Source organism: Eleutherodactylus coqui, chromosome 5 (genome assembly GCF_035609145.1).
Source record: "Eleutherodactylus coqui strain aEleCoq1 chromosome 5, aEleCoq1.hap1, whole genome shotgun sequence".
NCBI lineage: Eukaryota > Metazoa > Chordata > Amphibia > Anura > Eleutherodactylidae > Eleutherodactylus > Eleutherodactylus coqui.
This window is the reverse complement of record NC_089841.1, coordinates 32,178,193-32,190,633: the sequence shown is the minus strand read 5'-3', so window position 1 is coordinate 32,190,633 and position 12,441 is coordinate 32,178,193. Positions and strand designations below refer to the sequence as shown.

Genomic DNA, 12,441 nt, shown 5'->3' with positions numbered 1-12,441 from the left:
AGCAGTATGGGCAAAGCAGCAGATTCACCTTTCCCTGGCAGCAGTGTAGGGAGAGCATAGTATTGGTAAAATTTCAGTAGTAGCAGTATAGACCGGCCCCAGTAACACTTAGGTAGAAGCAGTATGGACAAAGCAGCAGATTCACATTTCCCTGGCAGCAGTGTAGGGAGAGCACAGCATTTGTTACATTTCAGTAGTAGCAGTATAGTCAGACCCCAGTAACAGTTACGTAGAAGCAGTATGGGCAAAGCAGCAGATAAACATTTCCCTGGCAGCAGTGTAGGGAGAGCATAGTATTGGTAAGATTTCAGTAGTACCAGTATAGACAGGCCCCAGTAACATTAACGTAGAAGCAGTATGGGCAGAGCCCACTATTAGTTACATTTCTATTATAGCAGTATAGCTATGCCCCAGTAACATTTCCGTTGAAGCATTATGGGCAGAGCCCAGTATTAGTAACATTACAGTAGTAACAGTATACACCAACCAAGGTAACATTTCAGGAGCAGAAGTATCGTCAGACCGAAGTAACATTTCTGTTGCTGAAGTATAGTCAGACCCCTGTAGCATTACTGTGGCAGAAGTATAGGTAGGCAGAACAGAGTTACATTTCTGTAGCAAAAGTGTAGGCCAACCACAGACACAGTGGTGTACCATGAGTGCAGGCGAAGCCCATAAAAATGACTTGGATTACATTGTAGGCGAGGGCCCGAAAAATTGGTGTACCGACAGTACAAATGTACCCCAGAAAAATTGCCCATGCCCAACCCAGAGGGCAGGTGAAACCCATTAATCGCTTAGCGTACTGTGGCTTAATTTTTAACTAGGCCTGGAGGCAGCCCAGTCTAAAAAACAATTGGTTCAGGTGGAAGTTTCAATGCTTTAATGAGAATTGAAACAGATAAATATTATTTAGAAAAGTTATATGAGCCTTTTGGCCCACAGAAAAATTGCCCGTTTGCAGTGATTACGAGAGGTTTCAGGAGGAGGAGCCGGAGGAGGAGGACGAATATCATACACAGATTGACAAAGATCTTTAGGTAGCCCTGCTGTCCGCTGGTGGAGAAGAGAAGTCTGGGGAAATCCAGGCTTTGCTCATCTTTATGAGTGTAAGCCTGTCGGCACTCTCAGTTGACAGGCGGGTACGCTTGTCCGTGATGATTCCCCCAGCTGCACTAAACACCCTCTCTGACAAGACGCTAGCCGCAGGGCAAGCCAACACCTCCAGGGCATACAGCGGGAGTTCAGGCCACGTGTCCAGCTTTGACACCCAGTAGTTGTACGGAGCAGAGGCATCACGGAGGACAGTGGTACGATCGGCTACGTACTCCCTCACCATCTTCTTACAGTGCTCCCTCCGACTCAGCCTGGACTGGGGAGGTGTGACACAGTCTTGCTGGGGAGCCATAAAGCTGGCAAAGGCCTTGGAGAGTGTTCCCCTGCCTGCGCTGAACATGCTGCCTGATCTCCGCGCCTCCCCTTCTACTTAGCCCTCGGAACTGCACCTTCTGCCACTAGCGCTGTCAGATGGGAAGTTTACCATCAGTTTGTCCACCAGGGCCCTGTGGTATTGCATCACTCTCAAACCCCTTTCCTCTTCGGGAATGAGAGTGGAAAGGTTCTCCTTATACCGTGGGTCAAGCAGTGTGTACACCCAGTAATCCGTAGTGGCCAGAATGCGTCTTACATGAGGGTCACGAGAAAGGCATGCTAACATGAAGTCAGCCATGTGTGCCAGGGTACCTGTACGCAACATATGGCTGTCCTCACTAGGAAGATCACTTTGAGTATCCTCCTCCACCTCCTCCACAGGCCATACGCGCATGGGTACCCTCTGCAGTGGGCCCAGCTGTCTCTTCCTCCTCAGGCTCCTCCCCCTCCTCCTCATCCTCCTCGCGCTGAGATATAGACCTGAGGGTGCTCTGACTATCCAGCAAAATACTGTTTTCCCCCGCCTCCGTTTCCGCCCGCAAAGCATCAGCCTTTATGCTTTGCAGGGAACTTCTCAACGGGCATAGCAGGGGAATGGTGACACTTATGATTGCAGCATCGCCGCTCATCATCAGGGTGGACTCCTCAAAGTTTCCAAGGATCTGGCAGATATCTGCCATCCAGGCCCACTCCTCTGTAAAGAATTGAGGAGGCTGACTCCCACTTCGCCGCCCATGTTGGAGTTGGTATTCCACTATAGCTCTACGCTGCTCATACAGCCGGGACAACATGTGGAGCGTAGAGTTCCACCGTGTGGGCACGTCGCAAAGCAGTCCTTGCACTGGCAGATTGAACCGATGTTGCAGGGTGGCAGCGTCCGTGTTGGACTTGCGGAAATGTGCGCAGAGCCGGCGCACCTTGCCGAGGAGGTCTGACAAGTGTGGGTAGCCTTTCAGAAACCGCTGAACCACCAAATTAAAGACGTGGGCCAGGCATGGCACGTGCGTGAGGCTGCCGAGCTGCAGAGCCGCCACCATGTTACCGCCGTTGTCACACACGACCATGCCCGGTTCGAGGCTCAGTGGCGAAAGCCAGCGGTCGGTTTGCTCTGTCAGACCGTGCAACAGTTCGTGGGCCGTGTGCCTCTTCTCTCCTAAGCTGAGTAGTTTCAGCACGGCCTGCTGACGCTTGCCCACCGCTGTGCCACCGCGCGACACCGACTGCTGGCGACGTGCTGCTGCTGACACGTCTTGATTGCGAGGTAGAGGTTGCGTTGGAGGAGGAGGAAGGTTTAGTGGAGGTGGCATACACCGCCGCAGATACCAGCACCGATCTGGGGCCCGCAATTCTGGGGGTGGGTAGGACATGAGCGGTCCCAGGCTCTGACTGGGTCCCAGCCTTTACTAAATTCACCCAATGTGCCGTCAGGGAGATATAGTGGCCCTGCCCGCCTGTGCTTGTCCACGTGTCCGTTGTTAAGTGGACCTTGCCAGTAACCGAGTTGGTGAGGGTGTGTACAATGTTGCGTGAGACGTGGTCGTGCAGGGCTGGGACGGCACACCGTGAAAAATAGTGACGACTGGGAACAGAGTAGTGCGGGGCTGCCGCCGCCATCATGTTTTTGAACGCCTCAGTTTCCACCAGCCTGTAGGGGAGCATCTCCAGGCTGATCAATTGGGCTATGTGGACATTTAAAGCTTGAGCGTGCGGGTGCGTGGCGGCGTATTTGCGCTTTCGCTCCAACGATTCTCTTAGCGACAGCTGGACGCTGTGCTGAGAAACATTGCTGGATGGGGCCCGAGGACAGCGGAGGTGAGGGTGTGGGTCCAGGCCAGGAGACGCTCGTGCCTGTGTCGTGAGAGGTGGGTTGGATCTCAGTGGCAGGTTGGGGCCAAGGGGGAGAGGCAGTGGCGCAAGCTGGAGGCGGTGAACGGCCTTCGTTCCACCTTGTGGGGTGCTTGGCCATCATATGCCTGCGCATGCTGGTGGTGGTGGCTCCCCGGCTGATCTTGGCACGACAACGGTTGCACAGCACTGTTCTTCGGTCGTCCGCCGTCTCAGTGAAAAACTGCCACACCTTAGAGCACCTTGGCCTCTGCACAGTGGCTTGGCGCGAGGGGTTGCTTTGGGAAACAGCTGGTGGATTATTCACTCTTGCCCTGCCTCTACCCCTGGCCACCCCACTGGCTCTTTCAACCTGTCCTGCGGCTGGAATTGCCTCCCCCTCTGAAGACCTGTTCTCAGTTGGCTTATCACACCAGGTGGGGTCAGTCACCTCATCGTCCAGCGGCTCTTCCTCCGAATCCTCTGTGCGCTCCTCCCTCGGACTTACTGCCCTTACTACTACCTCACTGATAGACAACTGTGTCTCATCGTCATCGTCCTCCTAACCCACTGAAAGCTCTTGAGACAGTTGCCGGAAGTCCCCAGCCTCTTCCTCCGGACCCTGGGAACTTTCCAAAGGTTGGGCATCGGTCACGACAAACTCCTCCGGTGGGAGAGGAACCATTGCTGCCCAATCTGGGCAGGGGCTCGAGAACAGTTTCTGGGAGTCTGCCTGCTCCTCAGAATGTGTCATTTTCATGGAGTGAGGAGGCTGGGAGGAAGGAGGAGCAGCAGCCAGAGGATTCAGAGTTGCAGCAGTGGACGGCGTAGAAGACTGGGTGGTCGATAGATTGCTGATTGCACTTTCTGCCATCCACGACAGGACCTGCTCACACTGCTCATTTTTTAATAAAGGTCTACGACGTGGACCCAAAAATTGTGATATAAAGATGGGGACCCCAGAAACTGTCCTCTCTCCTACTCCTGCAGCAGCTGGCTGCGATTCTCCTGGACCAGGAACTCGTCCTATGCGCACACCCTCACTTGGGACTCCGCGTCCTCGACCGCGACCGCGTCCACGTCCTCTGCCCCTACCCCTCAGCATGCTGGATTAAGAATCGAACAGAGACAGAGCGGTGTAAAAATGTTTGTGAATTATTGCGGCACAGTTGGTGGCTGCCAGCGGTAATATAACGCAAAATGAAGCCAAAGATAAATTATAAGGAAGGCTGCACTTAGGCCTTGCTGTGCACTATGCAGTTTGGATGGACGTGAAGTCCCACAGGCCATGCAGGCAAATGCACTGGGTCACCGGTAGCCGTAAAAAGGATTTCTTTTTTAAATCTCCTTTTTTTTCTATGCAATGCAGACTGAGGCTATGCAGTGTGTATTGCACTTTCAATCTATGGGCGTCGGGCACACCGTGCACTTGTGAGACAGCACACGTATAACACAGAGCGGTGTAGAAAATTTGTGATTTCTTGGCGTACACTTAGAGGCAGACTGAGCTGACGCAACGCAAAGTGCGGACAGAAAAATATTTAAATGAAGGCTACACGCAGGCTCTGCTGTGCAATACTGAGGTACTACAACTCCCAGCAACCACGGAGTTAAATGCACATGGTCACAGGTTGCCCTAAGAAGAACCGTTGGGGTTCTTGTAGACAGGATTCTACACTACCACTGTCCCTGCCTGACCAATACTACCCCTATACTCAAGTACAGACTGCAGCCTGAGAACGCTATAGCCTGCACGTCCGATATACATAAAAAAAAAAAAATAGTGCAAAAGTGCTCACAGCAGCCACAACAGTAGTGCACTAGGTGAGCTGTGGCCCTAAGAAGGACCGTTGGGGTTCTTGTAGAAAGGATTCTACACTACCACTGTCCCTGCCTGACCAATACTGCCCCTATACTGAAGTACAGACTGCAGCCTGAGAACGCTATAGCCTGCACGCCCGATATACATTAAACATTTTTTTTTTTTAAAGAAGTGCAAAACTGCTTACAGCAGCCACAACAGTAATGCACTAGGTGAGCTGTGGCCCTAAGAAGGACCGTTGTGGTTCTTGAAGACACTAACACTGTCCCTATAGCAGCAGCACTTTCCCTGATCTCTCTTAGCATGTGTCTGTGGCGAGCCGCGGGCGGGGCTGATTTAAATACTCGGGGGTCATTTGATCTCGCCAGCCACTCGCTGCAGGGGGGTGGGATAGGGCTGGAACGTCACAGGAGGAAATTGTAATGCCTTCCCTGTGTTTCTATTGGCCAGAAAAGGGCGCAAATTTCTCAGGGAAGGAAATGTAATTGAGTCGAGTGCCACGTGGTGCTCGTCTCGAGTAACAAGCATCTCGAACACTCTAATACTCAAACGAGCATAAAGCTCGGACGAGTGCGCTCGCTCATCTCTAATCATCTTCTATTCCTTGATTGGAGGCCGGGAGATACAGTTGCAGATGCAATGGTTGCAATTAATGTCAACCAGGCTAAATAGAAACATGTCTCAGCACTCAAACTCACATTTGTGAATAAAATTGCACAAATGTTTATACTGCATGCATGAAAATGTAAGGTTTTTAGATCATATTTTGATCAAAACATGGTGGCCCATCCTCTGAATGAAGGTGAACCTTATTGGCTGGATTCTTATTTTTTAACCCTTTAGTGACGAAGCCTATTTGGCCCTAGGGAGGAAGCCAAATTTTGAAAATCTGACGTGTGTCACTTAACATAGCATAACTCTGTGAAGGTTTTGGATATCCAAGTGATTCTGAAATTGTTTTTTCGCCACATGTTGTACTTTATATAGGTTGTAAAAATAGACCGATATAATTTGTGTAGATTTATTAAGTGCCAATATTGGGAAAATTTTGAAAAAATTGTCTTTTTTTTCACATTTTCAACTGTAATATCTCAAATATGTGCAAACATACGGTACAAAGTTTTGCTCAGATATGTATTTCCATCTGTTCACTTTATTCTGGACGCACGTTTGAAAAACTTTGTTTGTTTTTTTAACCATTTAGGAGACGTACAAATTTAACATTATTATCAACATTTTGAGGAACACTTTATTTTCTGTCACCAAGCCAAGATTGCAAAGGCTCATGCGTGTCAGAATTATAGATAACCCCACAACTGACCCTATTTTTCAAAACTACACCCCTTAGTGTATTCACTGAGGGGGTCATGAGTATTTTGACCCCACAGTTTCTTTTCGGGAATTAATGCAATTTAGAGTAGAAAAAATAAAATTTCTAAAATAAAATAATATTTTTGCAAATACGTAATTTTAAACAGAGGATTTTTTTCTATAGTTCACATAAAAATGAGGATTTACACCTTAAAATGCAAACCCCTGTTTGTCCCGTGTTCAGAAACATACCCATTGTGGCCCTAATCTTCTGTCCGTACGCACAACAGGGCCAAAACTGAAAGAAGCAGCCAGTGGCTTTCAGATCAGACATTTTGCTTGAAGGCGTTTTAGGCCCCATTGCCCACTTGTAGACCCTTGGGCAGCCAAAACGCGGAGGACCCCCACAAATGACCTTATTTTGGAAACTAGCCTTTTTAGCGCATAAATTTTGCTGTGTACTGCGTATTTTGACCCAACAGTTTTTGAATGAATCAAAGCAAAGCAGAAGTAAAAAATTACGATTTTTTTTTTTTTTTTTTTTTTTTTTTTTTTTTAATCAATTATGTAATTTTAAAAACTTTTTTTTGGACAGCAGACATATGAATGGAGGCTTTCACCCTTAAAAGGGATACCCCCGTTTGTCCCATGTTCAGAAACATACCCATTGTGGCCCTAATCTTTTGTCTGGATGCACAACGGGGCCCAAACTGAACGGAGCATCAAACTTTAACTGTCTTAACTTTTACGTGATCGCCATTATCCACCGCGGCCCCAAGTGACATCTCCCAGCTCTTGGCTACCTTTAGTAGCCAGGAGCAAGGAGATTTTAAATTTTCTCTTGTTCTACCCAGCTTCTGCGCTTGCGTCTGCCACTTTGGCGAAGGGCGCATGCGCCAAAACTGGGGAAAGGTCCGTGGATAAGGATCCTGCCAGGGGATCTCGCCGGTGGCCTTATTTAAGTAATTTCGCCTTCCCTCACGGATCCGATCCGTGACGGGAGGTGAAAATTGAACTTTTTTTTACTTTTACCTGATCGCCGTTATCCATCAGATAACGGCGATCACGTGACTGGGAAAAGCGTACCATGGCACCCCATGAAATCTCCCTGCTCTTGGCTACATTTAGTAGCCAGGTGCGCGGCGATTTTAATAACCCCGCCAATCTGCGGCTTTTGCGTCTGCGTCCGCCATTTTGGCGGCAGACGCGTGCGCAGAAGCCGTGCAAGGTCCGCGGATAAATCTAGGGGCTTTAGGTACCTAATTTCATCTCCCCTCATTTTTTTTTACACTTTTTAAACTTTTTTTTTACTTTTACATGATCGCTGCTATCCATTCGATAGCAGCAATCATGTGACCAGGAACCACATACAGTGGCTCCCGGTGACAGCTCTCTGCTCTCTGCTACTCATACTAGCCGGGAGCAGGGATTTTCTGAATTTCCCGGGCCTCCCGGCTCTCTGCGCATGCGCGTGACGTAATGCGTCTGGCGCGCGTGCGCAGACGCCGGCGGCAAACCCGGGGAGAAAACCGAAGATGCTGGACGGTGCAGTGGAGCGCAGTAAGTACTCTCAGCTCCCCTTACGGATCCAATCCATAAGGGGAGCTGAAACTTCAACTTTATTTAACTTTTTTTAAACTTTAACGCGATCGCCGGAATCCGGGGGATACCGGCGATCGCGTGACCGGGGGTGGGGTCCCGTGGCCCGGGATGACAGCTACATGCTGTCGGCTACCTCCGGTAACCAGCAGCATGGAGCTATCGCGTCCTGAGCCTGCAGGGCTTTCATTCCTAGAGGATGCAGATTTCTACGTCCTCTAGGAATTAAGCCCAGCAGGACAGGATGTAGAATCCCGATGGGGCCGTCACTAAGGGGTTAAAGGCCTATCGCTTTGGGCCAAATGCATCTTCAATGTAACTATATAGCCAGGTATCTTGGTTTCTTCCTCTCATTTACCGTTGTTTGTGATAAAGCTTATGAATCACTCAGGGAGTGTGTGAATCAAAGACCATATAATAGCAGTGATTCACAGAAACCTTTTATATTTTTCCACTGACCATTAACTAGCAGCATCGTGACACTGACATCTAAACCTATGAAGATTGAAGCTTCCCCACAGAAGGGGAAAACTGCAAGAGAACATCATGAACTACTGGTCCTCACTCTGAGGTCTACTGTTAGATTGTGATCTATTTGCTTATTATTGTTTATTTGCATTTTGCTATGCGGCTTGTAATTTATATAGAAATGTTCTAAAATATCAATACCAGTTTTACTTCTGTTTTATAATACTAAGATCAGCTTTATTCTTGGTAGATGATGGTACCGGGAGCCCAGAGCAACATCTAATGTCAGCAGATAATAAGAGTAGACAAGATACATATGAAGAACCTGCCAGGATCACAAATAATCCCTCAGCCCTTCGTAGCAAAAATCCATTATCTCATCCTCTTCTAGAGGTACTAACATCTAATCTATCACAGGCTGATAAGCAGAAAAAAAATCCCAGATGACGAGAACATCAAAGAGGAGAGAAGCTGTATTCATGTTCAGAACGTGGGAAACCTTTTATTTTGAAAACAGATCTTAGTAGACATAAGAGAAGTCACACAAGAGAGAAGCCATTTTCATGTTCAGAATGCGGGAAGTGTTTTACTAGCAAAGCAATTCTTGTTTTACATCAGAAAACCCACACAGGGGAGACGCCATTTTCATGTTCAGAATGTGGGAAGTATTTTACTAAAAAGTTACAACTTGTTAGACATCAGAGAACTCACACAGGAGAGAAGCCATTTTCATGTTCAGAATGCGGGAAGGGTTATACTAGCAAATATCGACTTGTTAACCATCAGAGAAGTCACACAGGGGAAAGGCCTTTTTCATGTTCAGAATGTGGGAAGTGTTTTACTAGCAAATCATATCTTGTTATACATCAGAGAAGTCACACAGGTGAAAAACCAATTTCATGTTCAGAATGTGGGAAGTGTTTTACTAGCAAATCACATCTTGATAATCATCAGACAATTCACACAGGTGCAAAGCTATTTTCATGTTCAGAATGTGGGAAGTGTTTTTCATTGAAATTAGATTTTGATAGACATCAAAGAACTCACACTGGGGAGAAGCCATTTTCATGTTCAGAATGTGGGAAGTGTTTTGCACTTAAATCAAATCTTATCAAACATCAGAGAAGTCACACAGGGGAAAAGCCATTTTCATGTTCAGAAATTGGAAAGTGTTTTACAAGCAAATATCATCTTGTTAGACATCAGATGACTCACACAGGGCAGAAGCCATTTTCATGTTCAGAATGCGGGAAGTGTTTTGCACTTAAATCAAATCTTATCAAACATCAGAGAAGTCACACAGGGGAAAAGCCATTTTCATGTTCAGAATGTGGAAAGTGTTTTACTAGCAAATCACATCTTGATAATCATCAGACAATTCACACAGGTGCAAAGCCATTTTCATGTTCAGAATGTGGGAAGTGTTTTTCATTGAAATTAGATTTTGATAGACATCAAAGAACTCACACTGGGGAGAAGCCATTTTCATGTTCAGAATGTGGGAAGTGTTTTGCACTTAAATCAAATCTTATCAAACATCAGAGAAGTCACACAGGGGAAAAGCCATTTTCATGTTCAGAATGTGGAAAGTGTTTTACAAGCAAATATCATCTTGTTAGACATCAGATGACTCACACAGGGCAGAAGCCATTTTCATGTTCAGAATGTGGGAAGTGTTTTACTATCAAAGCATATCTTGTTAGCCATCAGAGGTCTCACACAGGGGAGAAGCCATTTTCATGTTCAGAATGTGGGAAGTGTTTTGCAAATAAATCAGAACTTGTTAGACATGAGAGATATCACACAGGGGAGAAGATATTTTCATGTTCAGAATGTGGGAAGTGTTTTACTAGCAAAGCACATCTTGTTGTACATCAGAGGACTCACACTGGGGAGAAGCCATTTTCATGTTCAAAATGTGGGAAGTGTTTTACTATCAAAGCAAATCTTGTTAGCCATCAGAGGTCTCACACAGGGGAGAAGGAATTTTCATGTTCAGAATGTGGGAAGTGTTTTGCAGTTAAATCAAATCTTATCATACATCAGAGAAGTCACACCGGGCAAAAGCCATTTTCATGTTCAGAATGTGGAAAATGTTTTACTATCAAAGCATATCTTGTTCGCCATCAGAGGTCTCACACAGGGGAGAAGCCATTCTCATGTTAAGAATGGGGGAAGTGTTTTGCAAATAAATCAGAACTTGTTAGACATGAGAGATATCACACAGGGGAGAAGATATTTTCATGTTCAGAATGTGGGAAGTGTTTTACTAGCAAAGCACATCTTGTTAACCATCAGAGGACTCACACAGGGGAGAAGCCATTTTCATGTTTAGAATGTGGGAAGTGTTTTACTTGGAAATTACAATTTCTTAAACATCAAAGAATTCACACAGAAAAGTAACTTTTCATTTTGAAAACTCATTTAATTAACAATTGTTGCAAAAAAAGGTGACTTCTCTTATAGCATTTGTCTTATAATATACCACATTACTAATAGCCTTTTCCGGGCATCTTTTGATAATACATTTCCACCACAAACTGCTATGAATGGATGTTAAAAAAGATCAATAAGGAGTTAATAAATGTGCTGCAAACAGTGGCTTTTTCTTTTACAATTGCAGCAGGGTGTAAGTTTAGAACTTTTTATTCTGCCATTTTTCTAATGGCTTTTTTTTTTATTAGGGTGGCTTCACAGGACTGTATTTGCACACTCTGGCAAGGTAGTTCACAAAAAGGTAAAACCTTCAGACCTTAGTCAGACGGGCGTTTTTTTGCCCGATTTGCGCATGCGCATGCGTCCGGCGATTTTTTTAAAAAACCATTGCTTTGCAATGGTATCGGACACATGAGCGCTTTTTATGCGCTCGTCCGATAAATTATAGAACAGAAATCGCAGATCGCACCTATCTGCGATTCCTGTTCTCTTCTCTATATGCGCTCAATGGGGCCGGCGGCAGCAGCGCCGACCACATTGAGAACATATAGAAGACAAATCATTCTTCTCTGCCACAGCTGTAATAGCTGTGGCAGAGAAGAACGATGTTTGCCCATTGAATTCAATGGAGCCGGCAATACAGCCGGCTCCATTGAAAGCAATGGGCTGCCGAACAGCGCTGGATGAATTGTCGGGAAGGGCTTAAATATATAAGCCCTTCCCTGCAATTCATCCAGAAAAGTGTTAAAATAAAAAAATATATATACTCACCTGCTCCCGGCAGCCAGAGATCCGCTCGGCCGGCCTGCAGTGGGTGTGACTCAGACTTGCCCCTGATTGGCTCAGCCTGAGCCAATCAGAGGCAGGTCTCAGTCACACCCATTCATGAATTCATGAATGGGTGTGACTGAGACCTGCCTCTGATTGGCTCAGCGCTGAGCCAATCAGGGGCAAGTCTCAGTCACACCCCCTTCACACCCACTGCAGGCCGGCCGCGCGGATCTTCGGCTGCCGGGAGCAGGTGAGTATATATATATATTTTTTTATTTTAACACTTTTCAGGGAAGGGCTTATATATTTAAGCCCTTCCCGACAATTCATCCCGGGCTCGCCCGCAGCGCATTGCTTTCAATGGAGCCGGCTGTATTGCCGGCTCCATTGAATGCAATGCGCTGGACAGCTCCGGCCTATTTCTAATGAAACGCGGCTAGGAGCAGATTTTCGGGCGATTTTCCGACGCCGGTCACACGATTTGCGCATGCGCATCCGTCATGCGATGCGCAAATCGCGCGAAAAAACGCCCGTGTGACTAATTCGACCCCTAGATACCTCAGGTGGGGAAAAGTGACAGGGACCCTGGAAGTTTGCGAACCCCGAAGCTGTTATATATTCCAGTGTTTTGATACTGTACCCTTTTTGCTGTGAAAAATAAAGTTGGCAGAAGCCGGAATTTTAAGTGACCCAGTCTCCTGAGTCTCTATAATGTCAACCATATTGAATGGAGAAAATGACAATGCTGTATGCAAGTCACCCCCAGGTTGCCATAGCAC

The 12,441-nt window shown here is 46.7% G+C and overlaps 1 protein-coding gene across 1 annotated transcript; it reads left to right on the top strand.

Annotated features, from left to right (window-relative positions):
* Nucleotides 1-8,902: 8,902 nt before the first annotated feature.
* On the top strand, nt 8,903-11,255 carry LOC136629194 (oocyte zinc finger protein XlCOF7.1-like; the record flags this gene model as incomplete). Its single annotated transcript, XM_066605365.1, has 1 exon — nt 8,903-11,255. A coding segment is annotated over one exon (1,719 nt), but the record flags the coding sequence as incomplete, so codon positions are not given.
* Nucleotides 11,256-12,441: the final 1,186 nt, after the last annotated feature.